The sequence below is a fragment of the Chrysemys picta genome, chromosome 2, assembly GCF_011386835.1.
Source record: "Chrysemys picta bellii isolate R12L10 chromosome 2, ASM1138683v2, whole genome shotgun sequence".
Classification (NCBI taxonomy): Eukaryota; Metazoa; Chordata; order Testudines; family Emydidae; genus Chrysemys; species Chrysemys picta.
In genome coordinates, this window is record NC_088792.1 from 119,324,256 (window position 1) to 119,347,879 (window position 23,624).

A 23,624-nucleotide genomic window follows, 5' to 3' on the forward strand; every position below is an offset into this window, starting at 1 on the left:
ATAAATTTCTAAAGGAAAATTAGTAGACATTTTAGCTGTCCTTGGATTGGCACTCCAGAAAATCTGCATCGGTCACTTGTGTCTATCTAGTATGTTGTAAGCAAAAATCATCTGGTTTGCGACTGACCGCATCCATCAGAGAAATACCATTTACATGGGGGGAATTTTCTCATCTGTAAGGCGTAGAAAGAAAAAAGTGCACAGACTTCTGGAACACTGCATGACCTCGATGAGGTCCCCATGATGGTGAACGTGAACTGTGAGACATCACTGTCAATAACTCTGTATTCATTTTCAGAAATAGCAAAAAAATTAAAAATATTAAGGAAAACCATTATATGCTGAAGAGAGATTTTAATGTAAGATTCTAAAGTGTTACTAAGTAAATTAAGGTCAAGCTTTTCAAAGCAATGCAGGGATTTAGCATGTAATAGAAATGGCAGTCCTTGCCCCAAAGAGTTTAAAATCTAGCTCAGAAAATCTCATCCTATGTATTTTTCTGCCAATATTTTATTATTTTCAAATAGAGCCCTGGTTTCATGGGGTTTTCTGTCATGGCCCTAGGACTTAGGATGTTCACATCTCACTGGTACTGATAGAAAAGAAGTGGCACATATTACACCTAGCCACAACATGTGCCTTCCTGAGCTAGTATGCCTCAAGAGTGTTGATTCTGGGGATCTCTGCTTAGTTTAGTGTCTCTGGCCCTATGAGAATTCAAACAGCAAAGAGATGATCATTTTTCCTTGTGAGGCATTTTTATATCTTTTTCCCTCTGAAAAACAGATCCCTTCTTCCTGGGGGAAAAAGGGGAGGAATACACTTAATAAAGTTTTTGATCCTTGATCTCTCACAGTGGCTTCTTTGCATTTAAATTAACAGGATTTAACATCTTCTTGTTAGAGACTATCATTTTCATTACATAAGGCTTTTCCCCTGTTTGATGAGTTACGTAGTCACAGAGGATTACAATGCAAATGCTTGTTATCAGTTTATAACACAGGATGTAATTGAGAGAGAACAATACATGCAGCATCCTATTTGCATTTTATAAAACACTGAACACATTCTTATCAACATAGCATCTTATATTTATTTTGATACTGCTAACACACAAGTAAGCAAGGCTGGTTTCCAGCTATGTATTTGTAAGTGTTCAGTGAAGCCTGAGGCCTTGGCATGAATTGGCATCTGGTCTGCCAGCATCACAACCCCATTCGCCGGAGTCCACTACCTTGCCTAGAGGCATGACATCAAACAGTGTATTCACTAGACAAACACAGCATGAAATCTAGTGTTAAAATTCTTTCCAAAGTAATGTGGTGCAAGGATTCACATCAGGTATGTGTGGGCATCCCCTTCCTATTCCCCTCGCTGGACAGGCTGATCATTACAGAAGCTTCCCTTGGGGCCCCACATGGACAGCCAGACAGCACAGGGCACTTGGATGCCCAGCAATGCCAGGATGCATGTCAGTCTTCTGGAACTTTGGGCAGTCCAAGAAGCTTGCAAAGTTTTTGCGCAATTTATCCAGTTCCACTATGTCCTTATAATGTCAGACAATATCACAACCGTCTTCTACATCTATAAACAAGGAGGGGCACAATCCAGCCCCGTGTGTGTAGGAGCAGTCACTCTGTAGAACTGATGTATCAGAAATCAAATCATCCTGTCATCAGCCAATCTTCTGGGAGCTCAGAATGTGTTGGCGGACACTCTCCGCAGGCATTTTGCCATCAGTCACAAGTGAAAGCAGTCCTTTCATGATCCCTTGACCCGGAAGAAGGGCAGGATCAAGCATCCCAATCCCGAAGCACTTCATCTCCTGGCTTGGTTTTTGGATGTCTGTCATCCCCAGAACATTCCTGTTCTGAGGCTGTACAAACCATCCTTGATAACAGCAGAAAAGATTCCTCTAGGAAAAGCTATTCAGCCAAGTGAAGGTGTTTTTCCACCTGGGTAGAGCTGAAACACATGTCTCCTGAGTCAGCAGATTTTCCCTTTATTTCTCTCAAAATGACTGGGCTCTCCCTCAGTTCTGTAGTCCCCCTGGTAGCAATCAGTACATGCCATCTGCTATCAAATGATTATTTAATTTTCACTCACCCGTTGACTAACAGATTCTTAAAAGGCCAAATCAGAACTTTCTGGCCAGTAAGGAAGCCTGTCCCTCACAGGGACATAAACCTTGTACTTCCATCACTCACTAAGTTTCCCTTTGAAACACTAGCCATGTGTTCCATGTATCACCTGTTAATGAAAGTTTTATTCTTTGTGTCCATCACTTCAGCCAGAAGGGTAAATGAGCTTGGAGCCCGACTGGCAGAGCCTCCATTCTCTATATTCCATAAGTACAAAGTCTCATTAGGACTACATCTGAAGTTCACCCCAAGGTACTTTCAGAGTTCCAGTTAAACCAGTCAGTCCACTTACCTGTTTTTCCACATGCATCTGAGTAGGATAGAAGACTTCATTCCCTTGGCCTGCTACCTGCAAAGGATGAAACCAATCAGAAATCATCTAAACTGTTTCTCGCCATAGCAGAATGACTCTGAGGTCAAGCTATATCTCCCCAGAGTCTCTAAATGGATCTCGGGCTGTATCCTACTCTTCTACCAGCTGTCACATCTTCCTCCCCTCATGGATAAGGGCTTATTCTACAGGAGCACAAGCGACATCAGTGGCATCGCTTCAGGATGTGCCTCTACTTGACATTTGCAAGGTAGCTACATGGAGTTCCATCCACACATTCATGAGACATTAGGCTGTAATACAGGACTCCTTAACTGATGCATCCTTTGGATCAGCGGTCCTTCAAATAACTCTGCCACCTGCATCCTCGCACTTTAGAGTACTGCTTGTCATTCACCTGCAGTGGAATGCACATAAGGACCAGCACTCAAAGAAGAAGAGAAGGTTAATTATCTTATCTTATAATAACTGGAGGTTCTTTGAAACGTGTGCGCCCTCTGTATGCACTACTCGCCCTCCTTCCCCTCTGCTTCGGATCATTCCTGGAATTACAGTAGAGAAGGAACTGGAGAGGTGATCAGTCTACTCCACCCTTTATACCCTTGGCTCGAGGCACAACGAGAGCAAGGGCACATGCGCAGACCAATAGACACTGGCTGCAAGAATTCTCCAACTCCAGGCACATAAAGTGCATGTGCACCCACAGTGGAATACAAATAGGGACCACACATCTCAAAGAACCTCCAGTATCTGTAAGGTAAGTAACTTTCTCATATAGAATTAATTTAATGAGTTGGAACATAGAGTTGAAATAATGGCTGTGCTTGGGGAAACTGGAGTTTTGGGGGAAGAAATTAGAATGCTTAGAAGAAGTTTTTCAAATGATTGCAAGAAATAATATCCAGAGGCCAAATCCTGAGATTTTTAGTTGTTTTTCATGTCGTTCTCAGTAAGATTACCATGATCTTCAATGGGAATTCTGCTTGAATAAAAACTGAGTAAGGACCTCCAGGCTTGATTCCTACAACATACTGTACTTTGAAATGAAATTGCTAGTTTAAGCAACACAAGCAACCAAAAGCACATTATCCCAGACAACAGCTCACTTTGCTGTCTTGAGCTGACCACTGGGTCAGATTCAAGGTTTTGGTTGTAATTTCCAAAGCCTTGTATGGAAGTATCCATCTCACTTATTACAGTATAGTAGACTGTTGTTTGACAAAGTACTATTGATGGTGTAGTAGTACGCTATAATAGCCTTTAATCTTTTACTCTAGATGCTAAATGGCCTTCTCCTCAGTTTCATTTTCCCAGGCCATCATAGTTCCCTGGTGGCCTGCAAAAGATGAGGGTAGAAGGAACAGTGAAATTAGAGCACCATTGGCAAAAACAGCATACCAAGTTGGACAATTGCAACATAAAGCTCATGTGAAGTCTTATGATTTTATTGGAATGTCCTAGCATTTATTCATGTTTGTTGATTTTCCTTTGTTTAATAGGAAAGAAGACTTCAGAGCAAAGCAACTAGTGAGCTGCATACATTATTCATATGTTAATTTCTGCTCTTTTGTCAGGCCATGCACAGATTGTCCATCTCCTGTTAGAAAGAAATAAGTTTGGAACCATCCCATCTGATAGCCAAGGAGCAACACCATTACATTATGCAGCACAGAGCAACTTTGCTGTAAGTATGGTATATCTGAAACAAAGCAAATTATTTTAAAATATAACATAGATTATACAAATTATTGTAGAATAATAATTATCAAGTATCAAGCGGAGTGCCCCAGGGGTCCATCCTGGAGCTGGTTTTGTTCAACATCTTTATTAATGATCTGGATGATGAGATAGATTTCACCCTCAGCAAGTTCGTGGATGACACTAAGCTGGGGGGAGAGGTAGATACGCTGGAAGGTAGGGATAGGGTCCAGAGTGACCTAGACAAATTGGAGGATTGGGCCAAAAGAAATCTGATGAGGTTCAACAAAGACAAGTGCAGAGTCCTACACTTAGGATGGAAGAATCCCATGCACCGCTACAGGCTGGGGACCGACTGGCTAAGCAGCAGTTCTGCAGAAAAGGACCTGGGATTATAGTGGATGAAAAGCTGGATATGAGTCAGCAGTGTGCCCATGTTGCCAGGAAGGCTAACGGCATATTAGGCTGCATTAGTAGAAATGTTGCCAGCAGATCGAGGGAACTGATTATTCCCCTCTATTTGGCAGTGGTGAGGCCACATCTAGAGTACTGCATCCAGTTTTGGGCCCCCCATGCAGAAAGGATGGGGACAAATTGGAGAGAGTCAAGCAGAGGGCAACGAAAATGATCAGGGGGCTGGGGCACATGACTTACGAGGAGAGGCTGAGGGAACTGGGCTTGTTTAATCTGCAGAAGAGAAGAGTGAGGGGGGATTTGATAGCAGCCTTCAACTACTGGAACGGGGGTTCCAAAGAGGATGGAGCTCGGCTGTTCTCAGTGGTGATAGATGACAGAAGAAGGAGCAATGGTCTCAAGTTGCAGTGGGGGAGGTCTAGGTTGGATATTTGGAAACATTATTTCACTAGGAGGGTTGTGAAGCACTGGAATGGGTTACCTAGGGCGGAGGTGGAATCTCCATCCTTAGAGGTTTTTAAGGCCCGGCTTGACAAAGCCCTGGCTGGGATGATTTAGTTGGTGTTGGTCCTACTTTGAGCCGGGGGTTGGACTAGATGACCTCCTGAGGTCTCTTTCAACCCTAATCTTTTATGATTCTATGAAGAAGGGTTTCTTCAGGTATGTTAGCAACAAGAAGAAACTCAAGGAAAGTGTGGGCCCCTTACTGAATGAGGGAGGCAACCTAGTGACCGAGGATGTGGAAAACGCTAATGTACTCAATGCTTTTTTTGCCTCTGTCTTCACGAACAAGGTCAGCTCCCAGACTGCTGCACTGGGCAGCACAATATGGGGAGAAGGTGCCCAGCCCTCTGTGGAGAAAGAGGTGGTTCAGGACTATTTAGAAAAACTGGACGTGCACAAGTCCATGGGGCCAGATGCGCTGTATCCGAGGGTGCTAAAGGAGTTGGCGGATGAGATTGCAGAGCCATTAGCCATTATTTTTGAAAACTCATGGCGATCGGGGGAGGTCCCAGATGACTAGAAAAAGGCTAATGTAGTGCCCATCTTTAAAAAAGGGAAGAAGGAGGATGCAGGGAACTACAGGCCAGTCAGCCTCACCTCAGTCCCTAGAAAAATCATGGAGCAGGTCCTCAAGGAATCAATTATGAAACACTTAGAGAAGAGGAAAGTGATCAGGAACAGTCAGCATGGATTCACCAAGGGGAAGTTGTGCCTGACTAACCTAATTGCCTTCTATGATGAGATAACTGGGTCTGTGGATGAGGGGAAAGCAGTGGATGTGTTATTCCTTGACTTTAGCAAAGCTTTTGATACGGTCTCCCACAGTATTTTTGCCGCCAAGTTAAAGAAGTATGGGCTGGATGAATGGACTGTAAGGTGGATAGAAAGCTGGCTAGATCATTGGGCTCAACGGGTAGTGATCAATGGCTCCATGTCTAGTTGGCAGCCGGTTTCAAGCGGAGTGCCCCAAGGGTCGGTCCTGGGGCCGGTTTTGTTTAATATCTTTATTAATGATCTGGAGGATGGTGTGGACTGCACTCTCAGCAAGTTTGCAGATGACACTAAACTAGGAGGCGTGGTAGATACACTAGAGGGTAGGGATCGGATACAGAGGGACCTAGACAAATTAGAGGATTGGGCCAAAAAAAAACCTGATGAGGTTCAACAAGGACAAGTGCAGAGTCCTGCACTTAGGACGGAAGAATCCCATGCACTGCTACAGACTAGGGACCGAATGGCTAGGTAGCAGTTCTGCAGAAAAGGACCTAGGGGTCACAGTGTGCTCTTGTTGCCAAGAAGGCTAACGGCATTTTGGGCTGTATAAGTAGGGGCATTGCCAGCAGATCGAGGAACGTGATCGTTCCCCTTTATTCGACATTGGTGAGGCCTCATTTGCAGTACTGTGTCCAGTTTTGGGCCCCACACTACAAGAAGGATGTGGAAAATTTGGAAAGAGTCCAGCGGAGGGCAACAAAAATGATTAGGGGTCTGGAGCACATGACTTATGAGGAGAGGCTGAGGGAACTGGGATTGTTTAGTCTGCAGAAGAGAAGAATGAGGGGGGATTTGATAGCAGCCTTCAACTACCTGAAGGGGGGGTTCCAAAGAGGATGGAGCTCGGCTGTTCTCAGTGGTGGCAGATGACAGAACAAGGAGCAATGGTCTCAAGTTGCAGTGGGGGAGGTCCAGGTTGGATATTAGGAAACAATATTTCACTACGAGGGTGGTGAAGCACTGGAATGCGTTACCTAGGGAGGTGGTGGAGTCTCCTTCCTTGGAGGTTTTTAAGCCCCGGCTTGACAAAGGCCTGACTGGGATGATTTAGTTCGGACTTGGTCCTGCTTTGAGCAGGGGGTTGGACTAGATGACCTCTTGAGGTCCCTTCCAACCCTGATATTCTATGATTCTATGAAATAGGATAGCCCTGAGAACAGATTTCTAATGGTTTGTAGAGTAATCTGTATCAAGAGTTGTGTTCACAAGTTTTATTCAGTTTTCCTGTATTGTATGTCATATAGATGATGGATTTCAAAATGTTAATATTAAAAAACTTTTTCAAACATGAATACAATAATCTATGTCATAGCATCCGGTAACTCATGTAATAATAAAGAACAATAGAAAACAGAATGGCGTATCCATTATCTCATGTTTCATAATACATTTCTTTCTGAACCTCTGGCCACATATTTAAACCAAGTGCTCACAAACTGTGCATAGTGGGATCATACATATGTGCACATGCACTTGTGTAGCTGGTGGCCATTAATATTGTAGTTTTGGCTTTATGAAACTGATTCATTTCTTAATATCTCCCATTATAAATGTAGCATTTGTCCCATGAAACATGGCTAAAGAATAGTCTAGTCCCCTGCTACTGCATAGCTCCATAGTCCAATTTGGAGCATCTCCATATTAACACCATATCCTTGAAGGTGCAAACATGGAAAATCAATGGGCTAACTTGTGCAGTTTCAAATCATAAGGGTCAGTTTCTCTGGTATTCTTACTGTCATCATTCAGCAGGGTATTTTATTCTCTTTTATATAGAAATCAGTAAACATATTACAGCTAAGTACAAAACGTATCAACTTTAATGTCAGCGAGGCAAAAAATAAAAAATACCAACGGTCCCTCTCATTGATGATAAAGTATAAAGTGTTTTTAGTTTAGCCTTATCATCTGAGCACAGCTCTGTGGAACTTATGAATTTTTCCAGAATTTTTTCTATTGACTTGTGTCGTCAATAAAAGGTATATCTTCCATTACACGGTGTGCACAGTTTGGCTGGGTACAGGACTCCATCCTCACTTGCTTGAAGAATTTCCTTGGGAGAAATTCTTGCTTTCTAGTTTGGTCAGATGCATTTAAGGAGACAATAGAATATTTCTCTTTTTATGTGAGCTGTAATGATGATCTTGATGCTTTAGTTATCCTTTCTCTGTTCCTATTAATAAATGCTTGCAAAATGATTGTTCATTTTAATTCTCTTCCTTACTGCTGGCTTATCTCAGGAATATTAAAAGCCTTTGTTACATATAATTTTCATCTTCTGCATTTAGCTGGAAGATTTTTTGCCATTTTCCAATTCATCTATATTTATATCCTGGCTCTTTATCCTGTTCTTTCTCCTCTTACCCATCCTCCTTGCTATTAATTAGCCAGCCCTTTAAGAGCTCTGCACATGAAGAAGAATATGGAATGGACTGAGATTCCCCCCATTGTCTGCAGCACAGGAATTTTTTCAGGAACTTGCTCATATGTAATATGTCTGCTTGATCCAAACAAATAACCTCCCCTTTCCAGACTAACGCAGGAGAGAGATTATGTTCCTTTCCAATAAGCCAGTGGGAAAAGTTCCTTCCTGGCCACAGTCTTTTATCTCATGTTAGTTACAATGTTTTGGCTAACATAAGGTATAAACACTCCTTTTTTTCCTAGTGAAAATAGACCCACTAAGAAGACTCCTCCTTCCACGTAGCCTCCTGCAATTCTATAGCACTTCGCCGTATCTGGATTGGTTTTATTATTAAGATAATGCCAGGCAATATGGAAAAGAAAAAATCAGGTCTCATGTAAAGTCCATTTTTGACTCTATTTAAACTCTCCGTTTGTGTGGCGGTATTATTTAATATTCTCAAGGGCTTCTTGACAGTGCAGCACCTAGAAAGAAGAGGGTTAGTTCTTTTTCCTTTCCTTAATGAGCTTTAGGGTTTGTGGTTTTGTATTTGTTTTCTCTACTTATAATACAAATTACAAATATAAAGTCGGGTAAAGTGCATGCTGCTTTTCTCCTTTACTCTGCTAAACTAGCAAATTCTAATTCATTCTGTTTCCATCTTCAGGTTATGGTGTTGTCTTTGTCTTGGGAAAAGGAGCTATTTTAGTAGCCTTTTCAAATCTTTGAGACTGTTCTGTTGTTGTGGGGTTTTTTCCTCCTATAAAAGGAAGTGAGAAAAGCTTGGTTAAAAGAAAGATTGAAATGTTTGACCATAATGGAAAAAAATAAAATAATTTATTTGGGAAAGAATGCTTAATGGTATAGAGGCCCAGCCTTCTTACTACTCTCCACTTTGCAGAATTTCAGGCAGTGCAGCGTTAAGGCAAGGTGCTGAGTTCTTGGCCTAATGAGTATCAGTTTGTACCTGAGGTAGTGAGGGTCAATGAAAGCGCAGAGAGCAGTAAACACCTGCTGTTGTGTGTGTGTGTTTTAATGGTTCTGGTTCCTCATTATTGCCGCATAGATCTTATATAATAAACTAATAGTAGTTTAAGCACTGTGCTTCTGCACTGGGGCTTTAACAGGCCCAGGCAGGAGAATAGACAGACTTCTGGGGTATGGTCACAGGGCAAGGAATCCTCGTCCTCCTCCCCTGGGGTGAGCTGGTGAGGCTGCACCAGGGGTCAAATTGGGGAAGAGGGAGTGGTGGTTAGGGAACAGTAGAAAATTTTCTGTCAAAACTGTTCTTCAATGGAAAACAACTTTTTAAATGAAAAGTGTCTGCTTTCTGTGGAAACTTTCAATTTCCATCAAAATACTTAGGCTGAAATCTTTCAGTTTTCGAGTTTTCAGTGAAAACTTGAAAGTTTCCATCACAAATCTCAAGAAAACATTTTTGTTTTCATTTCTGCAAGGGAAAAAAATTCAAATCAGCTCTAGTGGTGGTACCCTTCCAAGCTCCACCCATGTGAGCCAACAAAATGAGATGCTGCTCACAGTAGATTGTGCAGATACTCCAAATATGATTGTGTGTGCTGCTTGCTTCCACTGGTCTCTCTGAATTTGGCTCCCGCTAATTGAGTCTTGAATATGCCATGGGCTCTGCTAGGTTATTCCAGACTTGGCTGTTTTTTTAATAGGTCTTGGCATCTCCCGAACACCATCCACTTGCGGCACCAAAATGATACCTCACCTATTTTGGTTAATCTTCTATCACTGAACCTCAGTCCAGATGCTTTTGAACAACCACCACAAAACCTAATGTATAATATATTTTAAATCCAAAGAGGAAGTAACAAGGACTGACCTTTGAGACACTAGGGGCTAGAGTCTGATATTAGGAACCACCCTAATTAAGCAGAGTAACCCCAGGAAGCATAGTGATTCGGAGATAAGCCTCTGAATCACAATTCCTCCCCTTATTCCTCCTGCTCCTTTGTGGTAATAATTTACTGATCACCTATACTAGTAGTTAATTACTTACTTCCCTGCCAAACCCCTGCTCTGGCTTAGCTACTCTGGAAAGCAAATAGGGTGGGGGTTAGAACCCACCCCCAATCTGCTCTGGAGACGGAATAAGTGAATAAGTGAATAACTTACTCTGTTATGTACCTAGATCCAAAATGTGGGTCGCCCATGCAGGAGTGTTAGGAGGTTCCTAGTTGCCCTTTGTTCCCTTGGGTGTGCATATAGTCAAAGTTAGAATCTAACCCCAAACGATCAATGACTTCTTCTTCGAGTGATTGCTCATGTGTATTCCACTATAGATATGCGTGCTCGCCACGTGCACCGGTGCTGGAAGTTTTTCCCTTAGCAGTATCCGTAGTGGGGGAGCACTGCTGCGACCCCTGGAGTGGCGCTGATATATCGCGCCATAAAGGGGGCTGAGTGCTCCCCCCACCCTCAGTTCCTTCTTGTCACCAGTGAAGGTAGTCGGAACTTGCTCCAGCCTTGGCTGCAGCGTTACAGCTTTAGTGGTATCCAGTTTCACTGAACTTTTCCTTTGCTGAACTGTTGTTTCGTTAGTGCCTGGCTCAGGGCATGCCCCGTGGCCCAGGCTTCAAGTCGTGCGACTCTTGTCGCAACTCCATGCCCAGAAGCAATCCACACCCTCAGTGTCTTCGCTGTCTGGGCGAGGCTCACGTTAGTGAGCATTGTAAGATTTGCCGTTCTTTCAAACCCTGGACGAAGCGGGAGTGTGAGATCCGACTCCGCGCTTTACTGATGGAGTTGGCATTGGCTCCGGCCCCGGCACTGCATCTTCGGTGCACAGCAAGGCACCGTCGACGACTCGGCACCGCTCCCCCAGTAAGAAGCAAGGGAAGACTCAGCGGTGCCGAGAGAAGGAGAGGGGTGAGGACAGACTCAAGTTGGGCAGCCCACGATCCCCATCGGGACAGAGACCTCCGACTTGGGCTGAGCGGAGTAGCCCAGTCCTGTCCACGTGAGCCTCGCCTGAAGTATGGATGCCTTCGACGCCAGAGGCAGCTCAGGCCACACGTGACATCCTAGCCCTCCCAGTGGCGGGAGCGCCACCTCAGTCGGGCCCCCGGTCCCATGGAAAGCCGCCTTTGGGCGCCCAGCAGCCCTCCCCGGAGGTATCGGAAGTCGAGGTACCTTCCTGGGTGAGGTGCCAAGCAGAGGCCCACGATGCACTTCAACGCCGCGTGCCGGCTCTTCTGTGAGTGAGTCCCACTCCTCTGCTCTCGGGCACCGTAGAGGAGGTGACAAGAGGCGACGCCGTTCCTCCTCGAGTCAGTCTGACAGGAACAGATCCCGACGCTGTCGGCACCGGCGCTCATACTCTAGCGCCCGCCGTCAGAGACGCCGTACTCGGAGTACCTCCTGAGAGTCCCTGGCACCGAGGCGCCGTGGCCACAGGCACCACAAGGAGTACAGGGACAGCTCCTCTGACATCTACCTATCCACTTCGTTCAGGTCGAAGTCCCGGGGCAGGAGCCGTCACGAGAGAGACCGCTCCAGTCGTTCCCACGGCACCGTGCGCTCCTCCAGGACTTCGACATCGGCGCGCAGCTGTCTCTCCCCGGGCCGCACTGCACCACAGGACCAACCAGCGCTGCTGGCGCTCCATGCGTCTCAGTGCTAAGCCGTTCCCTGGCAAGGACAGTGGTTCCAGTGGGCACTGTGGCCTCAGGCACCCGCACAGCCGGGACCTCGCTCCATGGCGGGAGCCTCTCAGGGCCACCCTGCGTCGCCTCCTCGGCACCGTGATCAGGCCGCGGGCGCTGAACCTCCAGCACTGACCCCGGGACAGGACCCGGACATTGAGCCTACGATGCCGTTGGTGGCTGAAGGCACCGCACCATCTACCTCCTCGGCACCGGGCGATTCAGTCATGGTATCGCCTCCGGCCTCTGAGGAGGACTTTAAGGCGCACCAGGAGCTGCTTAGGAGGGTGGCAGCAAATCTCGAGCTCCAGGCCGAGGAGATGGAGGAGCCCTCTGACACACTGTTTAATGTCCTCGTCTCCTCGGCACCGGGGCATGTGGCCCTCCCATTCCATCAGGGAGTGGCCAACATCACCACCGGCCTCTGGCAAACCCCAGCCTTCCTTGAGCCCATTTCTAAGAAGGCCGAAAGGAAGTATTCCGTTCCCACAAGGGGTCACGAGTACCTATACACCCACCCAGCTCCGAACTCTTTGGTGGTAGAGTTGGTTCATCACCGTGAGCGGAACGGCCAGCCCGCGCCTACACCAAAGGACAAGGACGCTCGGAGACTTGATTCCTTTGGAAAAAAAGGTTTATTCCTCCGCGAGCTTCCAGCTCAGAGTCGCCAACCACCAGGCACTGCTGAGCTGTTATGATTTTAATCTCTGGGGTTCAAACCCCTCCTTCCGGACAAAGATAAGAAGGAGTTCCGGGTTTTGGTCGACGAGGGTGAGGCTGTGGCCAAAGCAGTTCTCCAGGCGGCTTCGGATGCAACGGACACAGCCGCTCCCTCGATGGCTTTGGCAGTCTCCATGCGAAGGGCGTTGTGGCTCTCGCTCTCGGGGCTGTCCGTGGAGTCCCAGTCTATAATGCAGGACCTTCCATTTGATGGCAAAGCATTATTTGCTGACCAGACAGACACCTGTCTGCACGGGATGAAAGACTCTCGCACCACCCTGCAGACACTAGGCCTGTACGTCCCGCCTTCTAAGGACTAGCCCAGGCCTCAAACCTCTGCTCCTCCGGCCAGGGGCAGATATGAACCCCTGCCTAAGCGGCAGAGAGAGCAGAGGCATCGGTCCCAACACCAGTCCCGTTTGGCCCCGAGACCTGGGCCCTCGAAGGCCAAGAGGCGTTTTTGACTCATTGAGGGGGGTCACCGGGCCTGTTGCCAGTGTACCCTCCACCCCCCAGTTAATTAAGTTGTGTTTTATCAATCGTTTATCGGCCTTCCGGCTGCAATGGTCCTGTATAACGTTGGACCGATGGGTCCTCAGCACCATGACCCAAGGGTACAGGTTGCAGTTCATTTCAATCCCTCCCAATCATCCCCCGTCCCAGGAGCCGGCCGAGGACCCGGACCATGCCCTCCTCCTCCGCCTGGAGGTAGAGTGCCTCCTCTCCTTGGGAGCTGTGGAAAGGGTACCACGGGAATACCAGGGCAAGGGGTTTTACTCCAGGTATTTCCTCATCCCGAAGGCGAAGGGTGGGCTTCGGACCATCCTCGATCTGCGGAATCTCAACCAGTTCCTGGTTCGTTGCAAATTCCGCATGGTGTCTCTGGCCTCTATTATTCCATCCCTAGACCAGGGGGATTGGTTTACGGTGCTGGACCTCCAGGATGCGTACTTCCACAGCCACGTTTTCGAGGGTCACAGGCGCCTCCTCCGTTTCCTGGTGGGTCAGGACCACTTCCAGTTTACGGTCCTCCCCTTTGGCCTCTCTACTGCCCCAAGGGTATTTACGAAGTGTATGGTGATGGTGGCGGCCCACCTCCGGAGGAAAGGGCTGAAGATCTTCCCCTACCTCGACGACTGGCTCCTCAAGGGCTGGTCTCAGTCTCTGGTGCAGCAGCAGATGAGTTTCCTGCTGGACACCTGCGCAGCTCTAGGCCTACTGGTAAACGAGGAGAAATTCATGTTAATCCCCGTTCAGCGCATAAGCTTTATAGGGGCACTGCTAGATTCCCGGGTGGCCACGGCCTCCCTCCCATGGGACAGATTCGAGACGCTCAAAGCTCTCATCACCTCGGTCACGGCCTTTCCGGTAACCACGGCGCATGGGTGTGCCTTCAAATCCTAGGCCATATGGCAGCATGCACCTCTGTGGTGCAACATGCCAGGCTTTGGTTGAGGCCCCTTCAGCATTGGCTGGCCTCCCGGTACTCCCAGTCCAGGGATGGCCTGGACAAGGTCATCACGGTGCCGCCAACGGTGGTGGCAGACCTTCAATGGTGGTCTCTCCCGAGCAACATGCTATGGGGTATTCCCTTCCGAGAGCCCTCTCCCTCACTAGATCTAGTGTCGGATGCCTCGGACCTGGGCTGGGGAGCTCACGTGGGGGGCTTCAGGACCCAGGATATATGGTCGCCCGAGGACCTGACTCTGCACATAAACGTCAGGGAGCTCAGGGCCGTACGCCTTGCATGCATGGCCTTTTGCCACCACATGCAGGGGAAGGTGGTCAGAGTCCTCACAGACAACACGACCACCATGTATTACGTCAACAAGCAGAGGAGCACGCGTTCCCGGGCCTTATGCCAGGAACCCCAGCTCCTGTGGGAGTTCTGTGTAGCCCACAACATACTCCTGTGAACCTTTTACCTGCCCGGCAAGAGCAACACGCTCACGGATCGCCTGAGCAGGGTTTTCTCCCAACAGCACGAGTGGTCCCTGCACAAGGAGGTGGCCAGGTGGATTTTCCTGCAGTGGGGTACTCCCCAGATAGACTTGTTTACCACCGCCCAGAATCACCAGTGTCCCCGATTCTGCTCCAGGGCGGGAGAGGGCGACGGGGCGATATCGGATGCGTTCCTGCTCCCATGGTCGGGGCCCCTGTTGTACGCTTTCCCGCCCTTCCCCCTAATAGGCAGGGTCTTATAGAAGGTGAAGTCAGACGGGGCCCGGGTTATCCTCATAGCCCCGGACTGGGCCCGTCAACATTGGTACGGGACCCTACTGCAACTCTTAGCGGCCCCCCTCACCCGGCAGGCTGCCGTTCCACCCGGACCTCCTCTCCCAGGAGGAAGGTCGTCTCCTCCACCCCAACCTTGCCCCGCTCCACCTGACAGCGTGGCTGCTCCATGGTTGAATGAGGAGGAAGGGAGGTGTTCTGAGGATGTAAGAAGGGTCCTGCTGGAAAGTAGGAAACCCTCTACGCGTCGAACCTACCTGGCTAAGTGGTATAGGTTCTCTATGTGGGCAAGGGAGGAGGTTCCTCTCCCTCTTCCGCGTCTATCCAACTTGTCCTCGATTACCTCCTGTCCCTTTGGACCCAAGGGCTGGCACCCTCCTCCATCAGGGTGCACCTGGCGGCCATTTCGGCTTTCCACCCTCCGGTGCAGGGCCTTTCAGTGTTTTCCCATCACATTACGTCCCGGTTTCTGAAAGGCTTAGATCGGGCATTCCCTTACGCCAGACCCCCGGTCCCGCTCTGGGACCTGAACCTGGTGCTCTCCCGCCTCACAGGGCCTCCTTTCAAGCCCTTAGCCACGTGTTCGTGGTCCCACTTGTCGTGGAAGGTGGCGTTCTTAGTGACTATCACCTCAGCCGGCCGGGTCTCCGAGCTCAGGGCCCTGACCTCTGAACCGCCATATACAGTCTTCCATAAGGACAAGGTTCAGCTCTGCCCTCACCCCGCCTTTTTGCCGAAGGTAGTCTCAGCTTTTCACATAGATCAGGATATTTTCCTCCTGATCCTCTGTCCTAAGCCCCATACCTCCAATGAGGAATGCCGCATGCACATGTTAGACGTGCGCAGAGCGCTGGCTTTTTACCTGGACAGAACCAGGCCATTTAGGAAGTCCCCCCCAGCTTTTTATTGCTTCGGCCGAGAGCATGAGGAGATGTCCGGTTTCCAACCAGCAGATCTCCCGCTGGATCACCTCGTGCATTCGCACCTGTTACGACCTGGCAGGGGTTCCCCCGCCTCCTATTGTGAAGGCTCATTCGATGAGAGCCCAGGCCTCGTTGGCGGCCTGTGTGGCTCATGTCCCTATTCAGGACATCTGTAGGGCTGCTACGTGGTCCTCTGTCCACACCTTCTCATCGCACTATGCGATCTCCCAAACGAGGGATGACACCGGGTTTGGTAGGGCGGTGCTCCGCCCGGGTAACCCTTAAAACTTTACTCTTAAACTCCTACCCGCCTCCATCAGGGATAGCTTGGAGTCATCTATAGTGGAATACACATGAGCAATCCCTCGAAGAAGAAAGGACAGTTACCTGTTCCGTAACTGGCGTTCTTCGAGATGTGTTGCTCAGGTGTATTCCACATCCTGCCCTCCTTCCCCTCTGTCGGAGTTGTCTGGCAAGAAGGAACTGAGGGTGGGGGGAGCACGCAGCCCCCTTTATGGTGGGATATATCGGCGCCACTCCAGGAGTCGCAGCAGTGCTCCCCCACTACGGATACTGCTAAGGGAAAAACTTCCAGCACCGGTGCATGTGGCAAGCACACAAACCTATAGTGGAATACACCTGAGCAACACATTTCGAAGAACGCCAGTTAAGGAACAGGTAACTATCCTTTCTCACCTGGGAATTATTTCCCCCCCTCTGTATATTAAATCATTCTGAGTATGGTCTGTATCACTTCAGGTCTCATCAATAGGCCTGATATTGCACCACTGAAGTCTACAGGAATTTACTGGTTTAAATAGAAGCTGGGTCAAGCCAATTTTTTCCAAGTATCATATAGTGTCCATAGCAAATTTTCCTGATCTGATACTCACTTTTCTAGCTCCAGTGATTTATATGGACAGTGCTTGTGATTATCATATTATCCTTTTCACCATATTTTCAACATATTTAATTCGATTTGTGCATCATCCTCTAATATAAATGTCTTTAAAAGAACCTGATTTAGCTCTTTCATCGTTCCTCATGTCTTGTGTTAAATGTCTCCTGTGATTCACTTTCTTTTTTATCCTTTCCTCTTGCTTCCTTTCAATATGTTTCAGTTCCAACTCTGATGGCCTTCCTAAGTTTCTGTGTTCCTCTCTCACATTTTTGCCTCAGTGGTCAGTCTCTTATGTGGCCTACATTGTACATTCTGCATCTTCCCTACTCTTTCAATTTTAATTATGACTTCTCTGTTTATGTACTTATAATCTCTTTGTTAAACCATGCAAACTAGTTCTTGCCTTTACATGCTTACTTAAAAACCGGGATAGGTCTAAGCTGCATACTAAGTACAACCTACTTGTATATGCTACAGCTGCCTCTCGTCCCTTACTTTTAAAATTGTTGCTCTAGTTTATCCTCTCAAAAATGTATCCCTGATGCAGCATAATATACTGAGTTGGCCTTTCAGGGTCACAAGTCTGATTTTTAATTTGCTCATGCTAAAGGTACCTGAGGCAGAGGAAAAGAGAAAGGAGCATAAACTCTGTCAAGTCAAGTGTAAAAGTATAATTAGGCAGGTCAAAAAATAATTTGAAGAGAAACTAGCACACAACACAAAAACTCACAGCAAAAAAAAATTTAAGTACGTCAGAAGCAGGAAGCCTGCCAAACAGTCAGTGAGGCCACTGGATGATCGAGGTGCTAAAGGAGTGCTCAAGGACGATAAGGCCATTGCGGAGAAGCTAAATGAATTCTTTGCATTGGTCTTCACTGCAGAGGATGTGAGGGAGATTTCCACTCTTTTTAGGTGATAAATCTGAGGAACTGTCCCAGATTGAGGTGTCATTAGAGGAGGTTTTGGAACAAATTGATAAATTAAACAGCAATAAGTCACCAGGACCAGACGGTATTCACCCAAGAGTTCTGAAGGAACTCCAAATATGAATTTTCAGAACTACTAACTGTGATACGTAACCTATCACTTAAATCAGCTTCTGTACCAGATGACTCGAGGATAGCTAATGTGACGCCGATTTTTAAAAAAGGCAACTCTGTCAATTACGGGCCAGTAAGCCTAACTTCAGTACCAGACAAATTGGTTGAAACTGTAGTAAAGAACAGAATTATTAAACATATAAATGAACACAATTTGTTGGGGAAGAGTCAACATAGCTTTTGTAAAGGGAAATCATGCCTCACCAATCTTTTAGAATTTTTTGGTGAGTGTCAACAAACATGTGGAGAAGGGTGATCGAGTGGATGAATAAATTAAGCAGTCATGGCATAAGAGAGAAGATCCTCTTATACATTAGTAACTGATTAAAAGACAAGAAAGAATGGGTAAAATAAATGGTCAGTTTTCAGAATGCAGAGCGGTAAATATTCATTGACGTGTACTTGGATCAAGTACCATTCAACATATTCATACATGATCTGGAAAAAGAAGTAAACCATGAGGTGGCAAAATTTGCAGCTGATACAAAATTACTCAAGATAGTTAAATCCAGAGTAGACTGTGAAAAGTTACAAAGGGTCCCACAAAGCTGGGTAACTGGGCAACAAAATGACAGATGAAATTCAGTGTTGACAGATGCAACATAATGCACATTGGGAAAACATAATCCCAACTATACATACAAAATGATGGGTCTAAATTAGCTGTTACCACTCAAGAAAGAGATCTTGGAGTCTTTGCGAATAGTTCTCTGAAAACATCCACACAATGTGTAGCTACAGTCAAAAAAGTGAACAGAATGTTAGAAACCATTAGGGAAGATATGATAGGCTATAATTAATGTGATAAAAATATCATAATGCCACTATTTAAATCCATGGTATGCCCACACCTTGCATACTTGAGTTCTGGTCGCTTCATCTCAAAAAAGATATATTAGAATTGGGAAAGGTACAAAGAAAGGCAACAAAAATGATTAGGGTATGGAGAGATTACAGAGACTGGGACTTTTCAGCTTGGAAAAGAAACGACTAAGGGAGGTTATGATAGAGGTGTAAAAAATCATGAATGGTGTGGAGAAAGTAAATAAGGAAGTGTTATTTACTCTTTCATGTAACTCAAGAACCAGGGGTCACCCAATGAAATTAATAGGCAGCAGGTTTAAAACAATCAAAAGGAAGTACTACTTCACACAACCCAGAGTTAACTTGTGGATCTCGTTGCCAGGGGATGTTGTGAAGGCCAAAATTATAAGTGAGTTCAAAAAAGAACTAGATCTTAGCCAAGATGATCAGGGATGCAACCCCATGCTCTGGGTGTACTAAGCCTCTAAGTGCTGGGAGTGGAGAACAAGGGATGAACCACTTGATAACTGCCCTATTCTGTTCATTCCCTGTGAAGCCTCTGGCATTGGGCACTGTCAGAGACAGGATACTGGGCTAGACGGGGCCATTGGTCTGACCCTGTATGGCCATTCTTATATTCTTAGAAGAATGACTCTCGAGCCTCATTCAGGGATGCATGTCCGGTTTGGCCAATGTACATGGCAGAGGGGCATTGTGATCACATCAGCCATACCATCAGGGGCTCGTTCACCTGCACATCTACCAATGTGATATATGCCATCATGTGCCAGCATGGACAGTCTCTACGCAAAAGAATTAATGGACACAAATCTGACATCAGGAATCATAATACTCAAAAACCAGTGGGAGAACACTTTAACCTGTCTGGTCATTCTATGACAGATCTGCGGGTGGCTATCTTAAAACAGAAAAACTTCAAAAACAGACTCCAACGAGAGGCTGCTGAGCTGGAATTGATATGCAAACTAGACACAATCAACTCAGGATTAAATAAGGACTGGGAATGGCTGAGCCATTTCAAACATTGAATCTATCTCTCCTTGTAAGTATTCTCACACTTGCTTCTTATCAAACTGTCTGTACTGAGCTACCTTGATTATCACTTCAAAAGTTTTTTTCTCTTACTTAATTGGCCTCTCAGAGTTGGTAAGACAACTCCCACCTGTTCATGCTCTCTGTATGTGTATATATTTCTCCTCAATATATGTTTCACTCTATATGCATCCGAAGAAGTGGGTTGTAGCCCACGAAAGCTTATGCTCTAATAAATTTGTTAGTCTCTAAAGTGCCACAAGTACTCCTGTTTTATTCAACATCCTGTTTACTACCAGCTTGCCCCTGCTTTGTGTTGGCCCTAAGAGTGAGCACAGTTCCCTTTCAAAAACGAGTTCTATTGCTATTGGTGTTATCTGTACAGACAACCAGGTTCAAGCTGCCCATCTCATCTTCTACCAAGCTACAAACCCTCCTTTCAGAAGACAGCTCCATCAGCTCCTTCCCAGTTTCAGGAGCTACTGGAATACATTAGGTTGAACTCAAAAGGTAGCTTACTCACTGTGCACAGAGCTCAGGAAATCAAGATGAACTCACCGATACAGACCTATTCCTGACTGTCCTGAATGCAAACTTTCTTGAATTATTTCCACAGAGGTATCTTAACATTTATTTTTTTCCTTAAGTCTTCACCTGGTAATTCAATTAGCATAGACAAACTGATCAAAAATAAAAATGTAAGTATTTTACACTTTGCCACTTGTAATGTATCTACCCATTAAGAGGTATTTATGTACTATCAAATACTCAACATTTGTACTGGCTCTTCAGAACCCGTAATTCCCTCTCCCAAACTGATCTACCCCTTACTACCCCTTCCTTTATTACAGGCATTAGCTACAGAACCAGCATCAGGGTATGTTCTGCAAGTTAAATTCATAAATTCATAGAGTTTAAGATCAGAAGGGACCATTCTGGATGGATGATTTAGTTGGGGGTGGATGATTTAGTTGGGGTTGGCCCTGCTTTGAGCAGGGGGTTGGACTAGATGACCTCCTGAGGTCCCTTCCAACCCTGATATTCTATGATTCTATGATTCATTCAACCATGTAGTCTGACCCTCAGTCCCTTAAATTTCACCCAGTTACTCCAGTATTGAGCCGAACAACTTGTGTTTGATGTAGGGCTAGTCTACACTAGAAGCTGCTATAGCGCATGTGGTGAAGACGCTCTATGCCAACATGAGAGAGCTCTCCTGTGAGTATAATAAATCCACCTCTGCCAGAGGCGGTAGCTACGTCAGCTGGAGAAGATCTACCGATCACATAGCACTGTCCACACTGGTACTTAGGTTGGTGTAACTTGCGTTGCTAAGGTGGTGGCTTATTCACACCCCTGAGCAATGTGAGTTATGCTGAAGTAAGTGGTACTGTAGACCTGGCTGTTGGAACAATATAACTTGCTGGCTTTCGGCTGGTGGGGTCCTGTGAGCTCAGAGCACCTATACCTGGTCTAGAGAGCTGGGAAGGGTGATTCTTCTGTGTTTTAGGCTGTTTTGTTCCTTTTAATTTGCTATTTTAGAAACTGTAGTGGAATTAGTGATGCTAGGAGGTGAATTAGAATGGTCTTACGTCACTGACAACTTAAAACCAAAGCATCACCCGAGGAAGAGGTGCAGGAGTTTTTTCTTTGATTTAAAGAGAGGGTCTAGTGTGTCGATTACACAATGGAAAGCCTGGGCTAAGCTGTTATGACTTTTCTCATCCTTCTGATGTACTATATTTTAGTAATTTAATAATATGATTATTTTATTTACTATTAGAAATAGTGATTTTGTCTCTAAAGATGTTATCTGTCAGACAGTGAAACTGTTATAGGATCACTTAGTGGTCTTTGAAAAATTAAATTCTATTCACGTGAAGTCATATCCAAATTTGAAAAAAGAAGAGGAATTTTTTTTCTTGCATTGCTCTGCTGTTTGTCAACATGGTTATTTCTAGTAATGTTGTCCCATCATTTCCCTCACTGTGATTGTACATCTTGTGCATTGTAGTGATGTATGCATGATGCTTGACAGTAAAATTCAAGTTACAGAAAATTAAGTGAAATCAGAATAAGACCAGTGTATTCATAACTTGTGACATAGCCATGGGTGTTCTAAACAAAATATAGGCATAGTAACAGAATAACACAATGATCAGGATTGAGAATCCTCCAACACTATATAAGTGATGATATTACAAGCTAGAAATGTTGTTATGAGACATATTATATATAACCTTAAAAAGGAAAAATGAAGCCTTGTTTTGCTTCTTAAGCAAAAACTGCTAAGCAAAACAAAACAATAGTTTCTTGTCATTACAGACTCTTTTTATGTTAATTTCAATGGCATTCTTACTCAGTGAAGTTTTTCTGCAGGATACAGTTGAAGTATTTTTGAAACATCCCTCTGTGAAAGATGACTCAGACCTTGAGGGAAGAACATCCTTTATGTGGGCAGCTGGGAAAGGCAGTGATGATGTCATCAGGACTATGCTGAATTTAAAATTGGACATAGATATCAACATGGCAGATAAATATGCTGGTACAGGTAAGGCTTGCTTTACAGTAAAGAGCTATTAGATGCTTGCATTTGGTTAAAAAAACTGCTAGAAACAGTCATTAGTCATTTTATACACTTAGGTAAAATCCTACAACATTTATGCATGGGCTTAACTTAACACATTAGCAGTCCCAGGGTCTTCAGTATGGGGAGAGACCAACCATTTTTTGTGCAGATTAGAGCAGTTCTTCTGTTTGAGAACCAATTGAGAAAAAGGAGATATTACACTATGCAAATATTAAATAAACATTAATATTAGAAGGGAGATGCTTTCTGTAGTTTTGAAGGGTAAAATAAGTAATAACTATCTAAAAACTAAAAAGTAGGGCTATCAAGCAATTAAAAAAATTAATCACGACTAATCACGCGATTAAAAAAGTTAACGTTACACACTGCACTGTTAAACAATAATAGAATACCATTTATTTAAATAATTTTGGATATTTTCTACATTTTCAAATATATTGATTTCAGTTACAACACAGAATACAAAGTGTACACTGCTCACTTTATATTTATTTTTGATTACAAATATTTGCACTGTAAAAAACACAAGAAATAGTATGTTTCAATTCATCTAATACAAGTACTGTAGAGAAATCTCTTTATCATGAAAGTTAAACTTACAAGTGTAGAATTATGTACAAAAAATAACTGCATTCAAAAATAAAACAATGTAAAACTTTAGATCCTATAACTCCTCTCAGTGCTACTTCTTCTTCAGCTAATTGCTCAAACAAGTTTGTTTACGTTTGCAGGAGATAATGCTGCCCGCTTCTTGTTTACAATATCTCCTGAAAGTGAGAACAGGCATTCGCATGGCACTGTTGTAGCCAGCGTCGCAAGATATTTATGTGCCAGATGCACTAAAGATTCATATGTCCCTTCTTGCTTCAACCACGGTTCCAGAGGACATGCATACATCCTGATAACAGGTTCTGCTCAGTAACCATCCAAAGCAGTGCAGACTGGTGCATGTTCATTTTCATCATCTGAGTCAGATGCCACCAGCAGAAAGGTTGATTTTCTTTTTTGGTGTTTCGGGTTCTGTAGTTTCTGCATCAGAGTGTTGCTCTTTTAAGACTCCTGAAAGCATGCTCCACACCTCGTCCCTCTCAGATTTTGGAAGGCTCTTCAGATTCTAAAACCTTGGGTTGAGTGCTGTAGCTATCTTTAGAAATCTCACATTAGTACCTTCTTTATGTTTTGTCAAATCTGCTGCGAAAGTGTTCTTAAAAAGAACAACACGTGCCTGGTCATCATCCGAGACTGCTATATCATGAAATATATGGCAAAATGCGGGAAAAACAGAGTAGGAGACATACAATTCTTCCCCAAGAAGTTCAGTCACAAATTTAATTAATGCATTATTTTTTTAACAAGCATCA

General features: G+C 45.2%; 1 protein-coding gene across 9 annotated transcripts in view; it reads left to right on the forward strand.

Moving 5' to 3' along the window:
* Positions 1–23,624, forward strand: part of INVS (inversin) — a 211,298-nt gene that overhangs the window by 126,799 nt on the left and 60,875 nt on the right. For all 9 annotated transcript variants that reach the window (XM_024099606.3, XM_005292613.5, XM_065587212.1 and 6 more), the window contains 2 exons: positions 4,047–4,156; positions 22,053–22,224. In XM_024099606.3, coding sequence (XP_023955374.2) covers positions 4,047–4,156; positions 22,053–22,224 — 282 coding nt within the window. The remainder of the gene's footprint in view (positions 1–4,046; positions 4,157–22,052; positions 22,225–23,624) is intronic.